Genomic DNA, 25,191 nt, shown 5'->3' on the forward strand with positions numbered 1-25,191 from the left:
AGGAAAAAGAAAAAAAAAAAAGGGAAGTTGTGGAGGTTGTTCTTTATTATAAACCAGTTCCCGGAATTCAAACTGAAGTAATTTTTCTAGCAATTTGTTTTATTTTGGTTTTATTTCTTCTAAATTAAAACAGCATTACAGCCGAAGTAGCAAACAAGCCATTGCCCATAAAATCCTCTCAGTGTCTCCTGAAACAGAGAAAGAAAAAATTTCATTTTTTCTGAATCCTGTATAAATACAGGATTCTCAATCTGAATTGTATCTGAATTAGGAATTAAAAGTGGTGTTAGTTTATATAATGGCATTGCAAAGTGTCTAATACCATTTCAAAAGGCCCTTGAGGAGAGAGAGCAGAAAGGTGTGTAATGCCTGCTAGAAAGTAGCGCAACATCTGCGCTCTGATGGACCGCACTGTTTTCACCAAGAGGCAACTTAGGTTTGAACTATCCTGCAAAGACAAAACTCCTACAGAAACAGAGAAGAGCACACCAGAGTACTATCAGATGTCACCTCGGCAGCATAATAGTCAACCAAAGGGAAAAAATGTTTGAAAAAACAGGCAAAAGACAGCACCTCTTTTCCACCCTTTTCTGGGTCCTAAAGAAGCAAACAATAGGGAGTTTGGTTGACACCCTGCCCAGCAGTTCTAGTACTTTTGGTATTATACAAAAATCACAATCCAGTTTATAAAATAGGACAATCAAAAGGAGACAGATTTCTCTAACAGATAATTTTGCATGAAGAAAAGCATTGCAGTATTTACTGGCTTTTTTAGTTTTTATAAGGCTGTAGAAAAAGTTCAAGTATGTTGAAAAGAGAAACGAAGCTCATCTCTGAACACCATTGTACTAAAAAATGTGGTATTCGCCGTTTATAATTAAGTCTGAAAATTTTTTTCTTCTTTCCTTCAACTCCACCTTCTCTCTTTATATTATTGTCTGCCTTAAGCTTAAACATGACACAGTTTTCATGTAAGCAAAATTTCCCTATTCTTGAGAGAAACATAACCCCACAAAAAAAAAAAAAAAAGAAAAGAAAGAAGGTAGGAAAGTAAAAGATTTTCTGAAAACCAAAGCCATTGAATAATGTCAACAATATTCAAAGAGGTCTTCATGAAACTTGCAATTCAAATCAAAGTTGTCACTGCTTGAGAACAACACACATCAGAAGAGAAGAAAGGTGTCAATAAATCACCACATCCTCTCAAAATTCATTAGCTAAGCAGAGGTTTGAGAAAGGATACTGGACTCCTGGAATATCCAGTATTTAACCAAGGAAGAGTTGAGTAAATTGTTTTCCTCCACTTATTAACAGACGTAAGCATAGAGATTCTAATCTTATATGACAAAGACATAGCGGAATGCAAGTGCTAAGAGACTATGGGGAATCTGGTCATACACATACTATGATTCTAACCTAAAATCTACAAAACCCTGTATTCATTATTTTTGTGCATTCCTTTACTAAAAGTGGTTGGCAAACAGATAGCAGCAACACTGATCATCCAATTCACAGGATGACATCTGGAGACCCACTGAGCTGCCCAACAGAAAATTTGGATCTGAAAGAGAAGAGCTTCATCCCCTGACTAGCATTGGCACATGAATTTAAAATGGTATGCCCATAAAGTATCAGCAACTACATCTTGGATTTCACAGTCATTTATTTCTTTCAAATTAAAATCAAAACAACTAGGCTTTCACCTTTTAGTCACATCTCCAGGCTGTGTGCATAGGAGAGGAACATTTTTTTACTTCTTTCCCTCAAGGTTTCTCATCTTCTTTGTTTCAACTTAAGACATTAGAAATAAAGTAGCAGTCTCAAAATCTGCCTCAAACACTGACATATCTTAACTAAAATAAGTGTTGACCAAAGCTAAAACCTTCATATGATCTGTGAGGAGAGACGGCACAAATCAAGACCGTTCCTATGAGTGAACAAATATCAAACGTGACCATTCCCATGCAAGTGAACTGCATGAATTTACCCCAGTGAATTCACGGCCCTGACTGTGCACACACACAGGCTGTGGTCATTCTCTCTTGCATATGTCAGGTGTTTAAGAAGTGCACTGAATCCTCCCCATTTTAAAAGTAACGGGAGAAGAGAAAAGAGGACTAAAACACAAGCTGAGACTCGAAAAACTTCCCTGGCAGCAGAGTAACTAAGAAAAAGGTAGCACTTATATAAATTTGGAAAGAAGTGACCTGGTCACAACAAATCAAGAAGATTTCTGGTTAATTCTGCAATTTAACAGCACAATAGTAAAAGGTAAAACTACAAATACACAAACTTACAGACAGAAAACATTTTTAAAAACTATCTATAAGCTCCTTTGGGCTTCGCCAAATTTGCTAACATGAGTGCATGGCTGCTGTGGTCTTAACCCAAAGCACAACAGACAGTAATAAGACTGCTTACATGTCTGGAAAAAGAATTTCTAGGTAGGAAAACTATCCCTTCATTTATAATAGCGCAGCAACATTTACCTGACTGAGAAGGAGGGAACTGATTCAAAGATGAAGTTCTCTCTCGTTTTACAGGTGGACAGTAGCTTCCATCCTCTCGATCAGATTCTGTAGAAAAAACTTTATTAAAGAAAATGCAAAACATCCCAGCAAGACACACACTCACGGCTTTTAATTTTACAATAAAATCTCTTACCATCTCCATCTTCTGGACTTGATCCATCTGCAGATCTCTGAAATCAGATTACACTGATCAAAGAAAGATCAAATACTGAACATTTCAGTCTCTTCTGTTTGATCCAAATGTTTTAAACATCAGTTAGGAGAATTTTTCTTTAATGTCAATGATACACACTCAACGCAATAACCTTCCGTGACTTATATGTGGGCAAAGAGTTTCACACAGATACTATCAAATGCAATTAATTCAAAATATTTCATTTACAAGTAAGATTCCTGAAGATTCCCAAGCACTAATATCTTTAGGGACTGTGTACCAATTACTACAGTTAGATTTTCTATATACTGAAAATTTGAAAATGACAGTTTTCAAAATTGGTTTAATTTTTAAAATATGAAGTTTCAAGCTCAACATAAATATACCCATTATTTGTGAGTTCATTCCAAAGCACTTTACCTAATTACTAAGTGACATTAGTTCTTTCAACAAAATTATAGCATTAGAGGAACACCTTTCAAAGCATGCTCTATAAACCAGTATGACAGTATTTTTATTGGAATTAGCTATGGATAGTCCCCCTAACATGTTCCACAGTAGCAGAACAAAAACAGAAGCACCACAGGCTACCAACTATCATAGATATTTAAAAAGTCTTTGAACAAAGATTTTACGTATTTTCTGAGGATTTCTATGACTCCTTCCTCCTATCTCTCTACCAGTTCCTCAACTAATATAATCTCCTTTGCTCCTCCAAAAAATAACCCCATGACAGATTCCTTTCACTATGGAAGGTGATCATGGTCGCATCACATCTTCATCTCACTACAAAACATCTTAGAATAATCAAATTGCTTAGGTAAGCAAGAACCTTTAAGATAATCAAGTCTAAGTGATCCATCAGAACTGCCATGCCCAATGCTAAAACATGTCCACAAGTGCCACATCCACACATCTTACAAATCCCTGCAGGGAAGATGGCTCCACCACTGCCATGGGCAGCCTGTTGCATGGCTGCACAAACCTTTTGTGGAACATGCTTTTCCTAATATCCAATCTAAATGTTCAACTTGAGGCCATATCCTTTTGTCCTGTAACTTGTTACCTGGAGGAACAGACCAAGCCCCCACCTTGGCTACACCATCCTTTCAGACAGCTCTGACACACTGGACCATCTGCCTAGTCCAACATTACAGTTTCATCCCACTCCTGCCCCAGGACATGCAGATGGACACCTCCCCTTCACTCAGTCTTACTTCAGAGATTGGCTGATAAATGGAAGAATGGCAGCTCATGGGCAGAGCCCATTGATGCCCCAAAACTCCTTCTCCACCATGATTTGGCCCACTTGGACACTGAGAGCAGGTAGACACACAGAAAGACTGCACAAATCTGCACAGTACTGATATCTGAGGCATACCTTGGGTGTAAGAATATCAGAAAGTAAAAAACTTTCTATTTAGCATTGCATAGATTTAGAACCCAAATAATACTGTACTATCAGTACTCCATCAAACACTAAATAAAAACACACTGCACTGTGTCTATTTAATTGCCTTTAAGGGCTTTTCTGTTTTGTTTTACGTTCATAGAAAAAAAATAGCTACCTCACTAGCACCCAAGTTGAGTACTTTTGAAACCTTTAGCATCAGGAATAAGAAGCTACTGACAGGTGCGTGTGAATGCAGGGAGTTGCATTCCAGAACTATCAGCACAGCCATGTTAATATTGCACTTGATGATCCATGGTTCTTTCCACATAATTAGTCAAGTAGTCCATGGTACTACCAGAAGGTCGTCTTATTAGTCACTGACCTTGCCAACACACAATACTTTCCCAAAAGATGAGGCTAAAATGGAAAACCATGATACCGTCTATTTCAACAAGCATCTATTTCAAACCAGCATCTGAACTCAAAATTATTCCATTTTGCCCATAAAGTGCTGTCACATACAAAAGCAATTTGTTTCCACTTTTATCAAAAATCCTGAAAGCAAAAAGAAAACACTTGGTGGTAAAAAATTTGCATGAGTGGAACTGCAATCTCTATATGCAAAAAATCCTTAAAAATAAACAAATTATTTCCACCTAAATGTCAAAAACTTAACATATGCTTCATTCTCAATGCTCAAGTAACACATTCAAAAGTCAAACCTATATGATTTGAGGCTTGTGCCTCAAATCATCTTATCATTGTAATTTTGTAACTGACAAGCACAGCTAATGTACCATCACCGTGTTTAGTAGGTAACAAGCATCAATATCCAAAACCAACTCTGTACTCTACTGAGGGCAAAGCAGAACAGAGAATCTGCTCCAAGTTATTTCCATGCTTCCTAGCCCAAGAGTTCTGGGAGATTAAAGCTGCGTACCTGTGGACAAATAGATGCCAGGTAGATTCTGTGGGGGTACACAGATCTACTGTATTAGCATAAGCTTCACTTTTCTATGAAACCACAGCTAAAGTAAGTCACCACTGCAGCCAAAATTGCATACCAGTGCTGCTTCAGAGGAAGCTGGGTACACTAGACAAAAAGCAGGGGTATATATATGCATGACAAACCTGACAGACTGGAAAAGCAGCAAATTACATTTAGTGACAATGAACAGCAGTCCAGCCTCTCCATTTTACACTTCTCAACCTACTCATTCTGTACTTTACAGCAACAATATGCTTTAAAATAATGCTTTAAATAAGTACCCCACAAAATGGAAACAAAAGCAAGGACCAGCTCATCCTGTAAGAAACCACTAAGGTAATTAAATTTATCTCCAGTTCTTTGGAATTAGATGCTGATGAAACACAAACTGGTAACAGCAAAATCCAACCTAGAATTTTCTCATTGAAGAGCAGAAGCCACTTTTCACTTATTCCCTCTGTCCCCAGCTTTTAGAAATCCAGCTAGAGAAAAGTTACATATATGCCTCTATTTATAGAGGCTCCTACAATTAAGACACATGTCTAGTTAAGGAAATTAGCTTCATAAAGGCTACCAACTGCTTCTTAAAAGCATACGTCACAGTAGTTAACTAAATACAAACACTGATTCGTCACACAATTGTTACATCAAGCTAAGAGAAGAACTTCAAAACTTTAAATTGTCAGTTTTTGCTTATTTACACTAGTGAGGAGAAACAGGGAGAGGAAGGGAGAATTTGGCTAAAGCAGAAAAGGTCAATGCAATTCAGGGAAAGCTCTAGGAGCTTCTAGTGTTTATCTTTGAAACATTTCTAGTGCTTATCTTTGAAAATGCATTTTAAGATGCAAAAATCATATAAAATGGACTTCAGAGCACAGTAATGCAAGTCTTCAGTCCAGACACTCTGCACATACACAGGCATTATTGAATTGCCATGATTTGCTTAAAGCTGTTCCAGAACCTCTTAATCAGCAGTCTTGCTGGGATGGTCATGTGCTGTGGGAGGTTGGTGTGAGATAGCAATGAGTTAGGACATAACCATCAGCTCTGCAAGGGGTTGTGCTTACAGCCACACTAAATTCATGCCATTCTAGAAATATCTGTGAGTGTGTATACAAACAAGTAAACAAGAAATATGCAGTGTCTCTTCTTCTGTCTTAACTCATCCATCTTCCCAGGCCCTGAGAAGACTGCATGAAAACTGACGCTCCAATGAGCCAGTACAAGCACTCTTAAGATGCATCAATCTCCTCCAGATTTCAAGGTAAGGGATGATTTTGCTGTAAGACACTGGAATAATTTGAAGAGTACTTGCTAGTCCATGCCAGTTACATGCCCATACTGAGCACCATACAATTCAGTACATTTAACTGAATTGAATCAAGAAGAATGCTGAAACAGATGTTTTGTACAGCCACTAATTTCTGCATATGATCCCCAACAGCATTTGTGGGTTTAAAATTTCTTTCAGAACACAGTTAACTGGGGTAAGATTTTCTGCTCTCTAAGAACAAGACGAAGATAACCACTTCCTACTGTGTTCCTGAAAGTCTGGTTAACACCATTCTCTTGGATAGTTCTAGTAACACTGCAATTTCAAATAACAGAAAACTGAGATGAAAGTCTGTGATTATGTTTGATAGGAAAGATCTTTACAAAGAATTCCACGGGTGAGGGTATGGGTGTTAACGTCTTTGAAATTGGTCTTAATGTCTCCCCTAAGTTCAAGCAGCAGGTTTGCTATGGAGCCCAGACAGCCCAACTCCTGAAACAGACAAGCGGGGGACTCAGCACAAGCCTGAACTTAGGAACTTTGGGGTAAAATGACACTTTGAAGGGGGAATATGCAATCGGCAGTTCGGGAAGGCTCTACCTTCCTAGTACTTCAGACAATGGGGAAAGGAAGAGGGCAACATGCGGCCAGGAGTTTGGGATAAAAGGAGAGGCTGCACCCTCCAGAACCTCAAGAAAGAAAACCTGGTGGGAACGTGTGGCCAGTGGACTCTCTCCTTTTTTATTCAAATAAAGTTGCAGGACTCCTCTGTCTCTTTTATGGACACTGGTTTTTCAGAGCGTGATTTTCCGCACATGCTTACCAGCTATATTTTAAAATATTAAGTCTCGAAAATGTCAAGCTTCAGAAAAGAAAGAGTTCTGCAATTAATCAAGCAACAGTCTGAACATTGAGAGGTGCTTAACCTACAGCTATTGGCACCTTATCATGACAATCCACTCAGTACTAGGTTTATTTGAAATGGCCAATTCTTGGACAAAAAAACTCAAAACCAACCAGTGCAAGAAAAAGGTCCAGGTATTGGGTGAAGCAGCCTTAACAAAGGTTGAGCAAAGAGCACAAGCCTAGGGTGTGATGCCAGAATGAACACTGACACTCATCTGTACTGAGAAAACATGGTCCACCAACCAGAAAGATTAGGAACACTTAAAGTTGCTCTGAAAGACTGTATGGTAGGAGTGAGTCATTTAGTCATCCAATCTTTCAGAAAAGATTTTGCCACATCACCAGAAGAAAAATCAAATTATGAGCACTGACAGCTTTTCCACAAGATACTGATTTCGTCCCAAAGCCAAACACCCTAATCCAAAACTCTGCTATGATGCTTGGTGCTTTTAGCCTGATAAATACGTTATGGGTTGGCATGACATATCCAGTGGAAGCTGTATTACCTGCTCTCTTGGTCAAGCTGCAGCATATTATGGCCCATAGAGGGAACAAAGAGTCCTCCTCTAACTGCTTGAAGCAAATCCATCAAATATAGACCCACTTTCTCATTTATTTAGAAGTGCTCTTTCCCTTAGCAAACACACAGTTAACACTTTAAATGTTAAAATACTTTAGGTGTCTTCTACAGTTACGCTACTATGGAGACTCACAAATTTCATTACTTCTAATTGGAACAAGGGTTTAGAGAAGACTAACACTTGAAATCAAAGAACCAGACAGACTGTGATTTGCACTACCTACACTGAACAGTAACGGATTCCACCTAACGGAAGGGACTTTTTCCTCTAATCCCCTCAGCAGCAGAAGTACTTGGTAGATTGACACTTACCCCTGCCAGTTCTTGTTGAATAGGAGCAAGCTGGGCTTCAGAAGCAGGACTCAGGGTAGCACTGACTGAGGCCACAGCAGGAGCAGGGTGCTCAGAGTCGCACTCACCAGCTGGTTCTGTGTGACCCAGACCATGGTAGGGGGGCTCAACCTCTCCCTGGGGGTCCTCGCCTGAATCCGACAAAGCTTTTTGCTCTGCAGGGGACTGTGAGCAGAAAAGACAACGTCCCTTCAATGCAAGGCTGCAACATGAGATTGGTCGTCCTAGCGAGAGGATCCATTTGTTTAATTTTCACTGTTTTCACAGTAGGGCAGAAGGAGCTGCTTGTTCCTGAGACACCAATTAACATACATAGAAACTCTGTAACAGAACGTGCTGACAGAATTAGTACCCATCCTTGAGAAAAGCCTTAGTTGGAGCAAATGCACTCTTGAAAGCTACCCAAATCATCTATGTCCCCAGAAAAGAGGATTTTGCCAGCTACAGGCTTGTTGGGGTTTAACCCCCCCCCCTCAAGGACTAAAGGACAGTTGATAGCTTTCACCTTCAGATTCAGATATAAAAATTAGACAATTACTCTAAATAAGTGTCCTCCACTGCCTCTTCAGCCCACTTTTGAGGGAGGTGAGGTTGGTTATAAAATTCTCACAGAAATTAATTATTTTAACATTCACACAAGACACAGGATCCTTTCACATTTACATGACAGCGAATTATCTGAAAAGCAACACCAATGTTTTTTTCATAAATTAGCAAGTTTCAATCTATTTCAAGGAGGGAGGTGACTGGATAACTAGTGCATCCTAATGGGATTTGGTATTTGCTGAACTTCTGCCACAGACTTTTCATTCCTTCACATCATTTAATGTTGCACATCCCTGCCTGCGCAACAAAAGTTAGCATTATCATATTCTGTACACATTTGAAGAACAAACAAATTATAAAAAGGCTTTGAGCACAAACAACTGTATTGTGATTAAGGACTGAATTATATCCATGGATAACATGCAGGCCAAGGATGTGCACTTGCAATCTGTGGCCTGTGCTTCCCAGCATCTTATGGTGAAGTATCTGAAGAATTATGCAGTAAGGAAAAGATGGCACTCAAAAGGACACAACCTTGGTTTGCTCACAGAAAACACTTGGTAGAATGAAGAAACTAAAAATGCTCATCATTGCCCAGGTCTGTGCAAGAAAGTAAGGAAAAGCCTGAAAAATAAACAGCAGCACTTAAGAGCCAAGTTCTTCAAGTAACACTTGCCCTGTCATGGTAACAAAAGCCAGTGATACATGAAATTTTATTATGCAAGAAATTACTATAATTAAGGCTCAAAATAGTAAAAATATATTTATGGGGATATTACTATGGATATCAGGTAAAAGTTCAGGGTGCTGGGTTTTTGTACTGTCAAAGTTAACTAACATTTTGATATTTAGTTGTTAATAACAGACCCAAACACTAACTTAAAACTCCAAAGAATGAGAAGAGTTAAAGAAACATTTTTTCACCAAACATTTAATAAAATCTAGCAGTCTAGCCACCTATCCTTACCTTTTCATCTGGGGAGAACAGGAGGAAAGGCTACCTGGAACTGGGCATAGCACTTAAAATATTTGTAAAAAAAGAGCCTTACCAGAAATTTAGACTGACTTCTAGGTACAGTTTAGAAAATTGCTCGTAAGGAAGAAGAGGCAAGAACATGCAATGCACACTTGTGCTAAGCACTTAAAATTGGAAATGACAAAATATTTTGCAAGTAATTGATATTGCCACAGTTTAGAATATCCTAAAGTAGGCTAAGTAAAGATCCAACAGATTTTAATAACTCCTGTAATACTTGAAGTACTTGCTGTCAAGCATTTTTAAAGGTGGAAATAAGTATAAATCTGACTTCTATCCTAAGCAAGACTGGAATATCTACTTCAAGACCCACAAAACAAAGAAAAATAACTATTGCAAATCACCACTTCTATGAAGAAAAATCTGAATCCAATATAAGAATTTCATGGCCAATATATAAATATATTTTTAAAAATTAAATTATATTAGAAAAAGTATATTAATCAAAAACTACTGTAAGTTTCAGAATTCTGTGAATAGTAAATGGTTTAAGTCAGGGAAGACAAGACCAACAAAGGACTAAAGGATTTATCTATCAAACCAGAACTGCTCCAGGCAGATGTTTGTACAGCCTGTTTTTTGCTCTCAAAAAAGCATATCCAAAGGAAACTGTGAACTCTTAAAATTAATTTTAATCCTTGGTCATGCATACTATTGAAAGTGTTTCCTAGTCTCTTAGCTTCATTAATTCTGATCTAAGCTCTTTCTGGAAGTTCTTTGGAGCTGGTGAACAGCTCACTCTCTTCATTTTTGCTGGAGTATTTTGCCTGAGAAATGTATCACTCCTTGAGCCTCCTCTCTCTAGAGAAAGCATTCCTTATAAAATACAGTTCTAGTGAGAACTTGACAGAAACCTGTTCCTGCCTCTCAAATACTATGGCAAAGATCAAGGGAGAGTTGAATAATATTAGGAAGCCACCTACACAAATTCACCTTGCTCAACCAGATCAAACAACTTCTATTTTTTTAAAACTAAAAATAACACACCCAGACTAAATACATCTATCTGGAGATTTGGTTTCCTCTGTATTGCAGAAAATAAGGAGAGACATGAAGGAATAATTAAAAGCTAAGACTCACATGATACCACAGTCACCAAATATAGGCAAGGAAATCATATTATTTTTCAATAAAGACTGGAACAGGCGGTCTTGGACCAGCTTTTCCTCCCAGTTCTGAGTTGAGTTATTTGCAACCCCTTTCCTCATTTTCATCACTCTAGCACCTCTATCCAATGGCCCAAAAAGACTACTCTCAGTATATCTTTTCACATTTTTTACCTGCTTAGAGCCAAGGACAACTCTTGTCTATATGCCTAACAGCCTTTATCAACCTCTCTATATTCCTCCAAGCTTTTTCTACACAACTGTCTCTCCAAATACCTTCTCATGACTGTTCTTTTAAGTACAGCAACATATTCAAAATTATGACCTCTTAAGTACAAATTTTAACTCCTTAAGTATACTATGGACTTATAATAAATACAGTTCCACTGGGTATCCATGCTAACAGTGCTGAAACAGACTGGGAAAGGGAATGCTCTGCCTCTCTGTACACAAATTACTTCACAGTTCTCTCTCTGTCATTATCCTAAACCTGTAAGTCATGGCCACAGCACGAAGAATCTTTTCTAGTCATTTGCCTCCCCAAACTACCAAAACCCAAGCATTTCCAAATAACACTGCATCAAAGCAGGACTTCCACTAACCCCTACTTTACATATCTTTAAAAAAAAAAAAAAAACCTCATGATTTTGCTCTCCAGGCTACCTGGAAATGCCATCTTCCAATCACATCCATCACTTTTACAACTCTATACCTAGTTTTAAAATTCCATAGTTAAGACCATGATGACAGCTTGAACAATTTAACAACATAAGCCCTTATTGACTCCAGAAGCTTTGCATTTAGGACCCCCAGTTACCTGTTGAAATCTTTGTACCACTTTGGTATGGAACATGACCCAGGTATCACATAAATTACCTTCTTTCAGAGTCAATCTTAGAAGGCCACCATTATCAACTCACATATGGAAAGCAGTATACTGATCAAAACTAGCTATACAACAAACCAAAGTGCTCTTTTCTATATTCTATCAATACCTCAACAGAGGCTGGTGGAGGGAGGAGGACAAGGTGCAAGCTACATCATAAACAATGGTGTTTTCAAGTGCAAAAATTTTTTAAATCTGAGTGGAGAATCTACCTTTTCCTATACTTGTGACTAGGGAGGTCATAATGATCCTATGTGATGACAATGAGTAACGACCAGTTTACCAACAGTTCATACTAGCAGAACAAGTGACACTACTTTAAAAACATTTTTGGACAAAGTGTTTCTTTAGGCTATTACTGATCTTATTTGTTTGAGCTAATATACTTGCTTGAAAATGTGTCAATCCAAAAATGACAGAATACTTTCACCTCAGAAATGCATGTTAAAAGCTAACATCAGAAAATAACTTAAAGTAATCTATGGCCAGAAAAACCATTGTCATGAAATGGTTTTATGGCAGAAGCCAAAATCAGTTTCAGATCAGAAACACCAAAGTGTCTAATATTAAACACAGACATAAGTTGTATCCATCAATTTAAATATTTAATTCAAAAAGTGCTATGAAAAACACAGCTTAGCTCATAAAGAAGTTATTTGGAGTAACAGAAATACTCCATGCCTAACATAGTGAGGTTCAGACTTCATAATGCTTTCAGATCTCAGTAGTTTGAGCCTTAAGCTGATGCAATTTTCCAACTCGTGTCAGCCTTAGGAACTCTGCTTGTCAGAAACACGGATAGCAGTGCTACTATTCAGATATTTGCAAGAGTATATTTCACACTTTGTAAAAATAGTTCTCAAATAGTTAAGGAGATATAAAAATCATGAAAATGCAGACTCACTCATATTTAGTAACTACAAACTTGACATCCACCATTAATTGACATCTAAATTGAAAACCAGGACAGACTAATCCTATCTTTTCACAGTATTCACAGAATTATGAGGTTGGAAGAGACCCTTCAAGATCATCAAGTCCAACCCAGCCCCAACACCTCAACTAAACCATTGCACTGAGTGCCACATCCAGTCTTTTTTTATACACATCCAGGGATGGCCACTCCACCACCTCCTGGGCAGACCATTCCAGAACTTTATCACTCTTTCTGTAAAAAGCTTTTTCCTAATATCCAACCTAAATTTCCCTTGGCGCAGCTTGAGACTGGTGTCCTCTGGTTCCATCAGTTGCTGCCTGGTGAAAGAGACCAACCCCCACCTGACTATAACCACCTTTCAGGAAGTTGTAGAGAGTGATAAGGTCACCTCTGAGTCTCCTTTTCTCCAGGCTAAACAACCCCAGCTCCCTCAGTCATTCCTCACAGGGCTTGTGTTCCAAGCCCCTCACCAGCCTTGCTGCCCTTCTCTGGACGTGCTCAAGTGTCTTTAACTGCAAAACAGAATTCAAACCTCCTTATGTAAAGTAACATTAAGGGGCAGCATTATGAACACTATGCATTTTTTGTCCCCTCTAAATAAACATGTCAAATTGCAAGGTCTGATGTTTTATTCAAGTGTATATATCCCTAGCTGGAAGATGCAGTTAAAAAATTAGTTTCCAGACCGGTATGAATTTTGTCCTAGAACATCCTGAATATTTTCCAATTTCTAGTGGAGAAAAAGATCATAAAACCATAGAATTGTTCAGGTTGGAAAACTTCTCCAAGATCAGAGTGGAGCCATTCCCTCATCACTACCAAGTCTACCAGTAGCCCACATCCCCAAGTGCCACATCCACACAGCTTTTAATTCCCTGTAGGTATGGGGACTCCACCACTGTCCTGGCTAGCTGTGACAGGGCTGGACAGCCCTTTCAGTGAAGAAATTCCCAATATCCAACCTAAAACACCCCAGCGCAACTTGAGGTCATTTCCTCTCCTCCTGTCCCGTGTTCCCTGCTAGCAGAGCCTGACCCCTACCTGGCTCCACCCTCCTGTCCAGGAGTTGGAGAGAGTGAGAAGGTCTCCTCTGAGCCTCCCTTTCTCCTGGCTGAGCCCCTGCAGCTGCTCCTATCAGCCTTGTGCTCCAGACCTTTCCCCAGCTCTGTTCCCTTCTCTGAACATGCTCCAGCCCTTCAGTAACTTTCTTGTCATGAGGGGCCTAAAACTGAACCCAGGATTTGAAATGCCTCAGCAGTGCCCAGTCCTGCTGGCCACACTGTGGCTGGTACAGGCCAGGTGCAACTGGCCCTCTTGGCCACCTGGGCACACGGGCTCACGTTCAGCCACTGCTGACCTGGAACACCAGGTCCTTCTCTACCAAGCAGCTTTCCAGCCACTCTGCTCCAAGCCTTCAATGTTCCATGGTGTTGGTATGACCCAAATGTCAGACACCCACCAAGCACAAACTTATGTCAGGATTTCTAGAAAAAGAACATTGTTTAACTTAATAATTGACATTACTGTTAGTTCCAGAAAAATCAGTAAGAGCACTGAATTATATCAACCCAGCTGTACTACTGAGAGGATCTGTAGACGCTGCAATTAAATAATTCTGCTTAGGACATCCAGGTTCATGTGGAAAAATAGTAGACAAACATATATAACCATCACAGACAGTTAACCGAATACACAATGCAGTGCTTTTTCTTCCCTCAGCTTATTGTCAGACTGCTGTGTCAGCACAAAAAAGCCTCCACTAACACTTTTGCTCACAGAAAAGAGTGACTTGACTAGACAGACATTTTGCTAAATTAAAATTATAATTTACATTGAGAAATTACATATTCAAGTAGTGTGTTGTTTGACAACTATTTTGAAGTTACTTTTGCATTTTCTTCAAAACATTGCTCAAGGAAAAACTCCTCTGTTTACAGGATTTCCCTGATAACTTTAAGGAGGATAGTCTTTAGTGGTAGGCAATGCACTTAACCAAGCACCTTTTACAGAAACAGTAACGGAGTTTACCCTTCTTGGGAACACCTAGCTATTAAGTCTTTCTGAAAACACAGTGATAGATCTCAACCAGTATGTAACCTGATGCGCTTTTCCTTAATTAAGTTGATTAAATGCTAGGTTCTGATATATACAGCATAGTATATATGCTGTTACTTTGGGCTCACAGCATCATGTTCTGACTATACTACTACTATATCTATACTACAGAAAACAACTACTGGCACAAGAAATAAGCTCTTAATCCAATCAAACTGCAAGAAGCACAGCACTGATACTTCTACAAGTCCTGCTCTGCAGTGTCAACTACACCACAATAAAAGCTACTAAAATTATTAACCACTCCCCCTTCCCCTTTAAAAATCCTACATCTCCACACAACACACAGTTTAGCATAAGCATTTATGTCTGTTACTACTCTGAAAATTGGCAATTGACAGATGCTGCCACTAGACTCTCTGATCTGTTTCAAGGAACAGGCCCTATTCCCCACTCCATGCCCAAAGCAACAGTGGCTAGCCCCAACGACAGCACCACCACCACTTGGCATTTAAATAAATGTATAACTTATCTCTAACTCCTGTGCCTGCAAGATGCTGAGAAACCCACAGACTCTCTACCAAACAAAGCCAGACTTTCTGTCTGTGCCGAGGCAGAGGTGGTCCTGAATACAGCTATCTGTTCAGCATCACCTCAGCATCCTCAGAGGTAGCTGGGCAGATTAAAATCACAGATGTCTCTCCCTGGATCATCTCTGCTAGCCCCAAAACACATTATCCCTTTAATTAATATATTTTTACAAATATTTTATTGACACCCATCAGAGCACAACAGAACTGTCTCACAGCCCAGTGCAGGAGTTTGCACAGCTTAATGCTGAAGGCATGCAGTGTGAAGGCTGCTGAAGGGGTGCAGAAGCAAAGGTGCATCATGAAGGAACTTGAGAGTACAAGAACTTCTATCTTGGCATATAAAGACCAGGCCAGGTAAAAAAGGACACAGGACCATGTCACTCTGCCTGGATTGCACACTGCTATGATCACCACCATGGTAAAGGACACCTGCAGAGAACACTCACCATGATGCAACTCATAAGGGACTTCAGAACAGTCTAAGCAACAGTGGGTGACTGGGAGCTGTTTCCTAAAAGGAAACATGATCAAAATTGATAGTGCAAACACTACCACTCCTTCATTCCACAGTATATGTAAACAGTCACTGTAAAAAATGTAATTAAAAGAATGTCTTGAAAGTACTTACTCTCTAGCAGATTTAATTTGATTAGCTAATATTGGGAGGACAGCAGACTTAAATCCTTTCCAAGCTGAGAAACTATTTCAAGCTTCTGCTGAGGAATATGCCTATTGAATCTGTGAGAAAGCTTGAGTCTGGTACTTGTTCTAAACTAAAGAAAAGCTATCAACTGAAAAATGATTCAGTATTTCAATTCAAACATTTCTGACTCCACAAACAACAAACCAATCCTGTGATCTGACAGAAAGTGTATCACATACTTCTCTTGGTTCCCACCATCTTCAACAGAAACATGGATAACCTTGATTTTTTTCCCACATAAATCTTACTTGCTTTTACTATTAACCAGACAGAATTAAATACCATATTGAGATGTGGGAACAGAATTACCATTTCCCAAGGTAACTAGACACTTCACAGCATACAAACCAAAGATATGAGAGACATTTAAGTACCCTGAGGTGAAAAGCAATAATCTGGACCAGTTTTCTTTGCTTTATCTTAACCCTATTATCAGAAAAACAAATTCTGTAGCTTTGTCATGCTGAGTGCATCAGCACGCCTCTGACTCATGTTCAAGATACACCTTCACCACGCTTTTTCTTCCACATTGGTCCGTCTTCTGTCTGAAGAGCTACCCATAATTGTGAAACCACCATACATCTTCCCACTTTTAGCCCTTCAGTACCTGCTTGCCCTATGCCTATTAATGATGTTAATGCTCTATTAGCCACCTTCAGCTCCACAACAATACAAAGGGCTGATCACCATGGAAGGAAGGGGTCAGGGCTAAGAACAAAACCAAAAAAAGGTACCAATATCTTCTTACCTTCTGTGCTTTATCCTTTTGAAATACAAAGACAGGTGGGGCAATGGCAGGTTTTTCTGTAAAAAAAGAAATCATTGGAGTTTTTTCCAAGCACATTCATATTGACTATTATGAAAATGTTATGTTCTATGATGCTTTTAGCAACAATGAATCCCTAAGCCGTTACACATATTGTTTCTACCAGTTCCTGGTAACAGATGTTTATAAGGACTTGATCTTCAAAAGTAAAAAGGGGGAGTGTGTGTGATAAAGCAGAGGTGAGAATTCCTGAGCATTCAACAAACTGATGCATCTTATCTGTGAGTTATATTTTAAGAGAAGCTGCACACACACTAGGCAGTCAGCAGCCCTCCTGTATGTTTGTATATAAAGATGAGTACAATATTTCAGCCTGTCTTTCAGTCTGGAAATGGGATTTACAGAGAGCTAGATTTGCAAAGAAATTAAATAAATAAGTTCCACCTTTGCAATTATCCAGTCTTATAAACAAGTCTAGACACCTAAGAAAACTAAAAATTTTAAAACTTTCAGAGCTTGAAAGGCTAGCATAAAAGAAAAAGGCAATATAAAACTATAATGAGCTACCTTGCACCAAAAAAAAGAACAGTATCACAAAATCTTGCTTAAAGTACTTGGATCACCATATAAGGAAAAAGGGATTAAACTGTCAATTTGGGAACTGCTATATTAGATCAGTTTGGCTGAAAAAGTGAAACTTTAGGTGACATACACAAAATTATGAAAATTATTACCAGAACTGTGCATTTAATTGAGAGAGCAGAAGAGCCTCTATTTTTTGGATGGATCTTTCTCTATTTTAGATGGATCACTGCAAGACTGATCTAGCAAGACTGGCATAATTTGTTCTACAAAAGGTAAAACTAATCAAGAAACTAAGCTACTTATGACATCATTTTGCCTGATATCTTTTTCCCTTTATTTTTTAAGTTCATCTATCCAGCAAATACTGCTGAATCTTAAAAATGTTTATTAATAAGAGCAATGTGCAGACAATCCATTTCAGAAGTGAAAACAATATAGACCCTTATATGTAATACCTGTCCCAAAACTCAGAGTGTGTTGAAACAAGACAGGGATCCATTTTCATTTCCTGCCCCTCAGTATAAACTGCCTATGGGGGGGCTTCACTGAGACAATAGCCAAGCCTTTAAACCCTGACTTCAAAGTGACAGTTATTTCTTAATACCATGTGGTATACTTGTCTTAGGTTGGAAATGTGGGTGTGTATTCGATTCCTATCTGTTAGAAGTGGTGCAGTTATCTTTTGTTAATTGGGGAGTTTTCTTTATCTTTTCCACAACTAATCCTCCCTCGGGGAGATATCTTCTGTTCATGGGCCATTGAGTCTCACTGCATAACTGATAAAAATTACATCATCCCATTGTGAGGTGTGCCACCCAGAGGGAGGAGCCAAGCATTCCTATCTGGATATAATCAGAAATTTGGAAGACCATAGTCAGCCTTTTCCACCAGATTCCCAGAGGAAGACCAGGCCCATCTACACCACTACTGGATCTTCAGAGGAAAACACAGGATCACAGCTCCAACAGAATCACACCTGTCACTGCAGGACGACTGCAGCCATCATTTAATGGGACTGCTACCAACACCCTGACCCACAGGGTTTCAGGTTATATCCTGACTCTGTCAGTGTTGTTTTGTATTACTGCATTGTTCCTTTTCTTTTATTTTTTTTTAATTTTCTTTCCTAAAAAAAGAACTGTTATTCCTGCTCCCATATCTTTGTCTGAGAGCTCCTTAATTTCAAAATTCTAACAATGTGGAGGGAGGGGGTTTACAGTTTCCATTTCAGGGGAGGCTCCTGCCTTCCTTAGCAGACACCTGTCTTTTCAGACCAAGACAATACTTCAGTGCTCATTAGTGCTACTGCTAGAGCAGCATGCCCTCTGCCAAACCAATGAGTAGGGACATCTACCAGAATGTGGGACTTGATCGTCATGCACACCTTACAAGAGACTCCTACACCAAATTCCACAAATACCAAGGAGAACTGAACAAAATCTACTTGTCTCTCTAGTGCATAACAAAGGACTCAAGTAATGAGAGAGAGCAAAGATAAACAGATTCAACCACAATGCAGAGTGCAGAGAAAAGCACTCTGGGACAGCTGGCAAAAGATGGAATGAGCAGCCAGAGAAATTGATGCAAAGTAACACAAAATACAAAATGGAGTCCAGTGATTGAAAACTAAGCACTCAGGAAAAAAGAAGACAGATGTCAGAAACAGCAGAAAGCTCACAGGAAAAAAAATAACTTGATGAAAGAACAAAGAACAAAAGCGAGTGAAAAACATCTAACTATTTGAGATTGTGTCCAGCTATGACAAATGAGAATGGCAAAAGGATGTAATAAAGCAAACTATGGCCAGGCCTGTCAGTCAACCTGACAAAGGGAACACTGGTGCAACATCTGATAGTCTTTGTCCACTGAAGGAACACAGTCATCCAGTATTCAAGGTCCAAGAATCTCACTACTGCTCTTGCTGACTGCGAGACCAACTGACAGGGTCAGGAGTGATGATGAGACAACAGGCACTCACAGCTAACAACTGTACCAGTGCATACTCAGGAACAGACACAGGGAACACCTGTCCATTTGTGTCCTTTCTGAAGTCTGCAACAATACCACAGTGCTGAAAACACCTTCCTAATTCTAGCCTAAGGCAAGAAGGGATCACTAGATTGCCTCATCTGACCACCTTCATTAAATACAGTCTATTTTGTTAAGCCTTATTTAAATTTTGGGTAAACATTTTCATTGAAGGCATCAAAAGCAAAGTAATACTGCCCTCAATCATCCATTTCTGCATCAATTTTTTTCTGTTAAAAAATTCTAGTATCAAATTTCCCATTCAAATGCCCAGCTCCAGATTTTGGTTCCTATTTCTAGTTATCTTTTCAAATGCATTTACATAGAGCTCTCTAGCATTTAATGTTTTTCGTACAAAAGCACTTACACATACCATGTTTCCATCAACTGAAGAACCCCCATACCAGGTTTTATTTTTGCAGATCAGAAATGCAGATGTTAGGTAGTTCTTTGGTTTTTCCAGTCAAGCGCTGATTCAAAACAAGAATTCCACTGTTATTTGTACTAGCCAACATCTGGGCCAGACAGTCATGTTCTCAAGATTTTGTTATACCAGGGTGTCTGAAGGATGACCTATGATAAAATAAATCTGCCAGGTCCACTAAACTGTCAGCAACTTAAAAAGAAAATAAAGGAAAGGAAGGAAATATATATGAAGGAAAAACCCTCTACCTTTAAACTTCAGGTAGAATGCATGTAAGAGAACATGAGATCTCTTTCACCAAGAGATGAGCAGCCAGAACACACAGTTCTTAAAAACTGAGGATTAGACTTGGGTTTTTTCCTTCAGAAAAGCAGACAGAAACATGGCAAAACAAAGATCTGGAGAAACGTCAGTTTTCTAACCAAGCCAGTCTTGATAAAGGTATTCAGATGAAGTCCAAGCATGTAAGAAGGAAAGCAAAACTTCGGTAATTAGCATCAGAGATAGTACCTCTCCAATCTCAAGATCTGGAACCATACAAACCTGAATGGTTTTAGGCTGTCAAATCAAATTGAATCCACAACTGAAAACCAACTGAATCCACAGAACTCCTTCCTGCAGTTTATTCACTCTGCAGATATTTCAACCTGCATGAATAACTACAAAAACCTCAAGACCTGGATTTCACAGGCTAAGTTTCTTTAACATATGTTACCATCCAGTCATTAACTATTGATAAATGCCCTATGTGATGTGAGAAAAACATGTACTATTAAATCTGCTGAGCTTCCTTCACAAGCTGTGGAAATCAAAATGCAGAAACAGAAAATACTCCATAGTTCATGCAGAGATATCATCTTCAAGTCATATATACTATTTACTGAGATTTTTAACCTAGATACATGATCACTAGTAGCTGTAGCAAACTCTCCCTTGTCAACCATATTTCCCACAGCTAAACAAAACATTCACTCACATGATGCACCTCTAGCAGCCACAAAGTGTCAGACCTTTATTGCAGCATGAAATGATTCATTGAAAAAAAATCCAAGGGGTCCAGGGCAACAAGAAAAGCTTCTGTAGGTACATTGGTGATAAGAGAAAGGCTGGGGAAAATGTGGGCCCTCTCCAGCAAGAAACAGGAGACCTGGTTTCCATGGATATGGAGAGCTGAGGTACTCAATGATGTTTCTGACTCTGTCTTCACCAAGAAGTGCTCCAAACCAAGTTATAAAAGGGGAAAGCAGCAGGGACTGGCAGAATGAAGGGACCACATGCTATAGGAAAACAGGCTTCAGACCATCTAAGGAAGGTGAAGGTGCACAAGTCCATGGGAACTGATGAAATGCATCCATGAGTCCTAAGGGAACTGTCGGAGGAAGTGGCTAAGCCACTCTCCTTTCATTGAGAAGTTGTGGCCATCTGAGGAAGTTCCCAGTGACTGGAAAAGGGGAAACATAACCCCCATTTACAAAAAGGAAGAAAAGGCAGGCTTGGGGCACTACAGGCTGGCAAGCCTAACTTCTGCACCTGGCAAGATCATGGAGCAGACTCTCCATGACCCTCCACCTGGGAACTCTGCTAAGACACATGGAAAATAAGGCAGTGATTGTAGAGAGTCAACATGGCTTCACGTAAAGCAAACCACACCAGACAAATTTGGTTCTATGATTGTCTTGCAGTGTTGGTGGACAAGGGAAGAACAACTGACAGTCTGCCTAGACTTGTGCAAAACGTTTGACACTGTCCTGAAGGAGATCCCTTGTCTCTAAATTGGACAGATGGACCTCTCCTTGGAAAAGGAATTTGCTGGTGGCTGCACTCAGGGTTGCAGTCCAACAGCTCGATGTCCAAGTGGAAACCAAGTCTGGGACCAGCACTGCTTAATATCTATTTTGGTGACATGAACAGTCAGAGATTGAGGGCACCCAGGAAGTCTGCCAATGACACCAAGTTGTGTGGTGCAGCTCATATGCTGGAGGGAAGAAGGAATGCCATCTGGACAGGCTGGAGAGGTGGCACTATGCAAACCGTATGAACTTCTACAAGGCCAAGTGCAACTCCTGCACGTGTCAGGGCAATCCCAAGAACAAACACAGGCTGAGGGGAGAAAGGATTGAGAAAAGGCCTGGGGAGAAGGACTTGTGGGTGCAGGTGGATAAGAAGCTCAACATGCCCCAGCCACAGGCATTGGCACACAGAAACCCACCCTGTGCTGGGCTCATTGCCCAGCATGGGCAGGAGGGGATTCTGCCCTCTACCCCACTCAGGTGAGATCCCACCTGCAGAGCTGCTTCCAGCCCTGGGGAACAACAACAGGAGGATGTGGAGCTGCTGAAGCAAGTCCAGAGGAGGCCACAAAGATGCTCCAAGGGCTGGAGCCCCTCTGCTCTGGGGACAGGCAGGGAGAGCTGGGGGTGTTTAGCCTCTTCTGGAGAGACCTTCGAGCCTGGTCCAGTACCTAAAGGGGCTCCACAGTAGAGGGACTTTGGATAAGGAGGAATGGCTTCAAACTGACAGAAGGTAAATTTAGATGAGATATAAGGAAAAAATTTCTCCCTGCAATGGTGGTGAGGCCCTGGCACAGGTTGCTTCATGGACCTGTGGATGGCATCCCTGGCAACATTCAAGGCCAGACTGGATGAGGTCTGGAGCAATCTGGTGTAGTGAAAGGTGTCCCTGAACAATAGGGATGGGGGGGGGGAGGGGTAGATGGCTTCAAAGGTCTCTTCCAACCCAAACTATGGATTCTTATGAAAATAGAAATAAACACCTGCAGGAGTGTGTATCTCTGTAGAGTTCTCAGGCTCACAGAGTATATCTCATGGCACAGCAGTGACAAGGGCCAAAAAAGCAGTCACTTTCTTCACTGCTGAGCCTATTTTGCCTCTACCATAAGGATACAGCATAAATAAGGTTGGAGGTCTCTAGTCCAATCTCCTGCTTCAATTAGGTCAATTATGATGTCAGGCCAGGTTAATCAGGTTATTCAGTCTGGTCTTAACATCCAAGGACAGAGACTGAGCAGCCTCCCAGTGTAATCTCTTCTCTACTGCTTGACTGTACCTATGGTGAAAAAAACCACCACAAAACCCAACCCTTCCCCTATTTCCAGTCTGAACATCTTATTCCACCTCTCACCTTTTGTCTTTGTCCTTTCAACATACACCACTCTGATGGGCCTGGGTCTGTCTCTTTAACAACTTCCTCACAGACCCGGATAAGCTCCAGATATGCCTCTCTGAAGACTTCTTTCCCCTAGGCTGAACACACTCAGTCTCCTCACAAGATATGCAACTCAGATCACCAAATGTCTTGACAATTCAGGTAAATCTTTAAATTTTAGAAGGAACCATGGCATGAAAACAACTTTCCAGACCTCACCAGATCTGCTGCAGCCACGTTATTAAGAAAGAATTTATTTTTAAAGCTAAGAATTACAATGTTTCAAATGCTTTTTCTTTTTAAATTTACTCCAAATTACATTTAGAAATGGAATAGTGCCTGATGACATGGAAAACTACATGAGGCAGGGGAAAAAAAATCTACAGAGCAAATTCTTGGCAAGCAAGCCCTTGCTTCAATTTCAAGAAGCACTCTTAGATACCAGAAGCATACAAGTTGGGAATAGCTACTCCAACTGTAACTCTTTGTAATACATCACCTGAGAGAAAAAGTGTACCTGTGAATCACGAACAAGCATTAAAGAGCAGCAATTAGACTGTTACCTGACTTAAAATACTCATAGTGGTAATTTGTCACTTGTGAAGCACTTATCTAAAAGTCAAGAAAATAAAAGTTCTAAGTTAGGTTTAATTATGCTTATTGGAACATTGCAGGCCACAAAAAATATTCTTGGGATTTTTTTTCACCATTTACATTACAAAGAGCAGAATAATCATGCTAAATGTAACATATGAAGAGATACAGATAACTCACAGCATTAAAAAACTTCAAAAGGTGTTGATAACACAAGATTCTCTTCCAATAGCCAACAACAGACTGAAAGCAAAGAGCAAGCTGCCACTAAGAGCTTATCTGCAGAAAGACCTCCACAAGCAAAATCCAGCCATACCTCATGACAGAAACAAGAAACACAACTGGATAATTTGTGGCCAATCTTCACAAGAGATGTCATGATGAATAGAACTGACATGGTGAAAAGAGATACTTTTGCAAATGTTACAAGTCAGAAAAGAAAAAAAGTAGCTTATTTTCAAATCAGAGGGAAAAGCCATAAGGGAGGGCAACTATTTGGTAATGTAGATAAAATATATATAAAAAATTCAAAAAAGTGTTCACAAGAAGTATTAAAGCATTTAGATAGCCCTGTCTTGTCAATTAAATAGCTCTTTATGGTGTCTGGAGGTGAATTATTGTCACTCAGCCTAACTTTGCACCCACTAATCCATCTGAAGTCACCATAGGGAAAAAAAATCTTGTTTCTAGAGTCTGCAGACAGTCAGTGGTGAATGACACATTTTCTCTCAAAGTAACAGGAGATCTTCCTCTGTCCAAAAGCTACCATGAGACAAAGTAGCATAAACCATCAGGGCAACCCCCAACCCCTCCTCCCCACCACCAAAACAGCACAGAAGCAATGTCAGCATCCTACAAGTCTGGTAAAGAAATTATACTGATTAGTCTAAAAGGAACTACTTCAGTTTGCTCACCTTCTGTGTTTTCATAAAATCATAAAATATGCTGAGTTGCAAGGGACCCATTAGGAACACTGAGTCCAACTCCTGGCCCTGCACAGGTGTCCTGAGGTGACTGAACACTGGAAAAAGGGTGAGGCTCCAGAACTGCTGCAGTACATCAATGACATCATTGTGTGAGTGAACACAGCAGCAGAAATGCTTGAGAAAGGAGAGAAAATCATCCAGATTCTCCTGAAAGCTGGTTTTACCATCAAGAAGAGCAAAGTCAAGGGACCTGCTCAAGAGATCCAGTTCCTGGGGGTAAAGCGGCAAGATGGATGGTGTCAGATTCCCACTGAGATTATCAACAAGATCACTGCGATGTCTCCAACAAGCAGCAAGAAGGAAACATAAGCTTTCCCAGGCGCCATAGGTTTTTGGAGAATGCACATTCCTGAGTACAGCCACATTGTGACCCTCTCTACCTGGTCAACCACAAGAAAAACAGATTCCAGTGGGGCCCTGAGCAGCAACCAGCCTTTGCCCAGATCAAACAGGAGATCACTCATGCGGTAGCCCTCAGCCCAGTCAGGACAGGAACGGGGTGAAGAACATGCTCTACTCTGCAGCCAGGGGCCATGGTCTGTCCTGGAGCCTTTGGCAGAAGATGCCTGGTGAGACTCGAGGTCAACCACTAGGATTTTGGAGTG

At 40.0% G+C, this 25,191-nt stretch overlaps 1 protein-coding gene across 4 annotated transcripts in view; it reads right to left on the reverse strand.

Annotated features, from left to right (window-relative positions):
- The window catches only part of RANBP3 (RAN binding protein 3), a 65,985-nt gene that overhangs the window by 34,157 nt on the left and 6,637 nt on the right, over positions 1-25,191 (reverse strand). Inside the window, exons 2-5 of one of the 4 annotated variants that reach the window (XM_066566111.1) lie at positions 16,787-16,842; positions 8,138-8,341; positions 2,665-2,701; positions 2,490-2,588 (exon numbers count right to left, since the gene is read on the reverse strand). In XM_066566111.1, coding sequence (XP_066422208.1) covers positions 2,490-2,588; positions 2,665-2,701; positions 8,138-8,341; positions 16,787-16,842 — 396 coding nt within the window. The remainder of the gene's footprint in view (positions 1-2,489; positions 2,589-2,664; positions 2,702-8,137; positions 8,342-16,786; positions 16,843-25,191) is intronic. The other 3 variants (XM_066566112.1, XM_066566115.1, XM_066566114.1) reach the window with 3 other exon arrangements.

This window comes from Molothrus aeneus, chromosome 27 (assembly GCF_037042795.1).
Source record: "Molothrus aeneus isolate 106 chromosome 27, BPBGC_Maene_1.0, whole genome shotgun sequence".
NCBI classification, from domain to species: Eukaryota; Metazoa; Chordata; class Aves; order Passeriformes; family Icteridae; genus Molothrus; species Molothrus aeneus.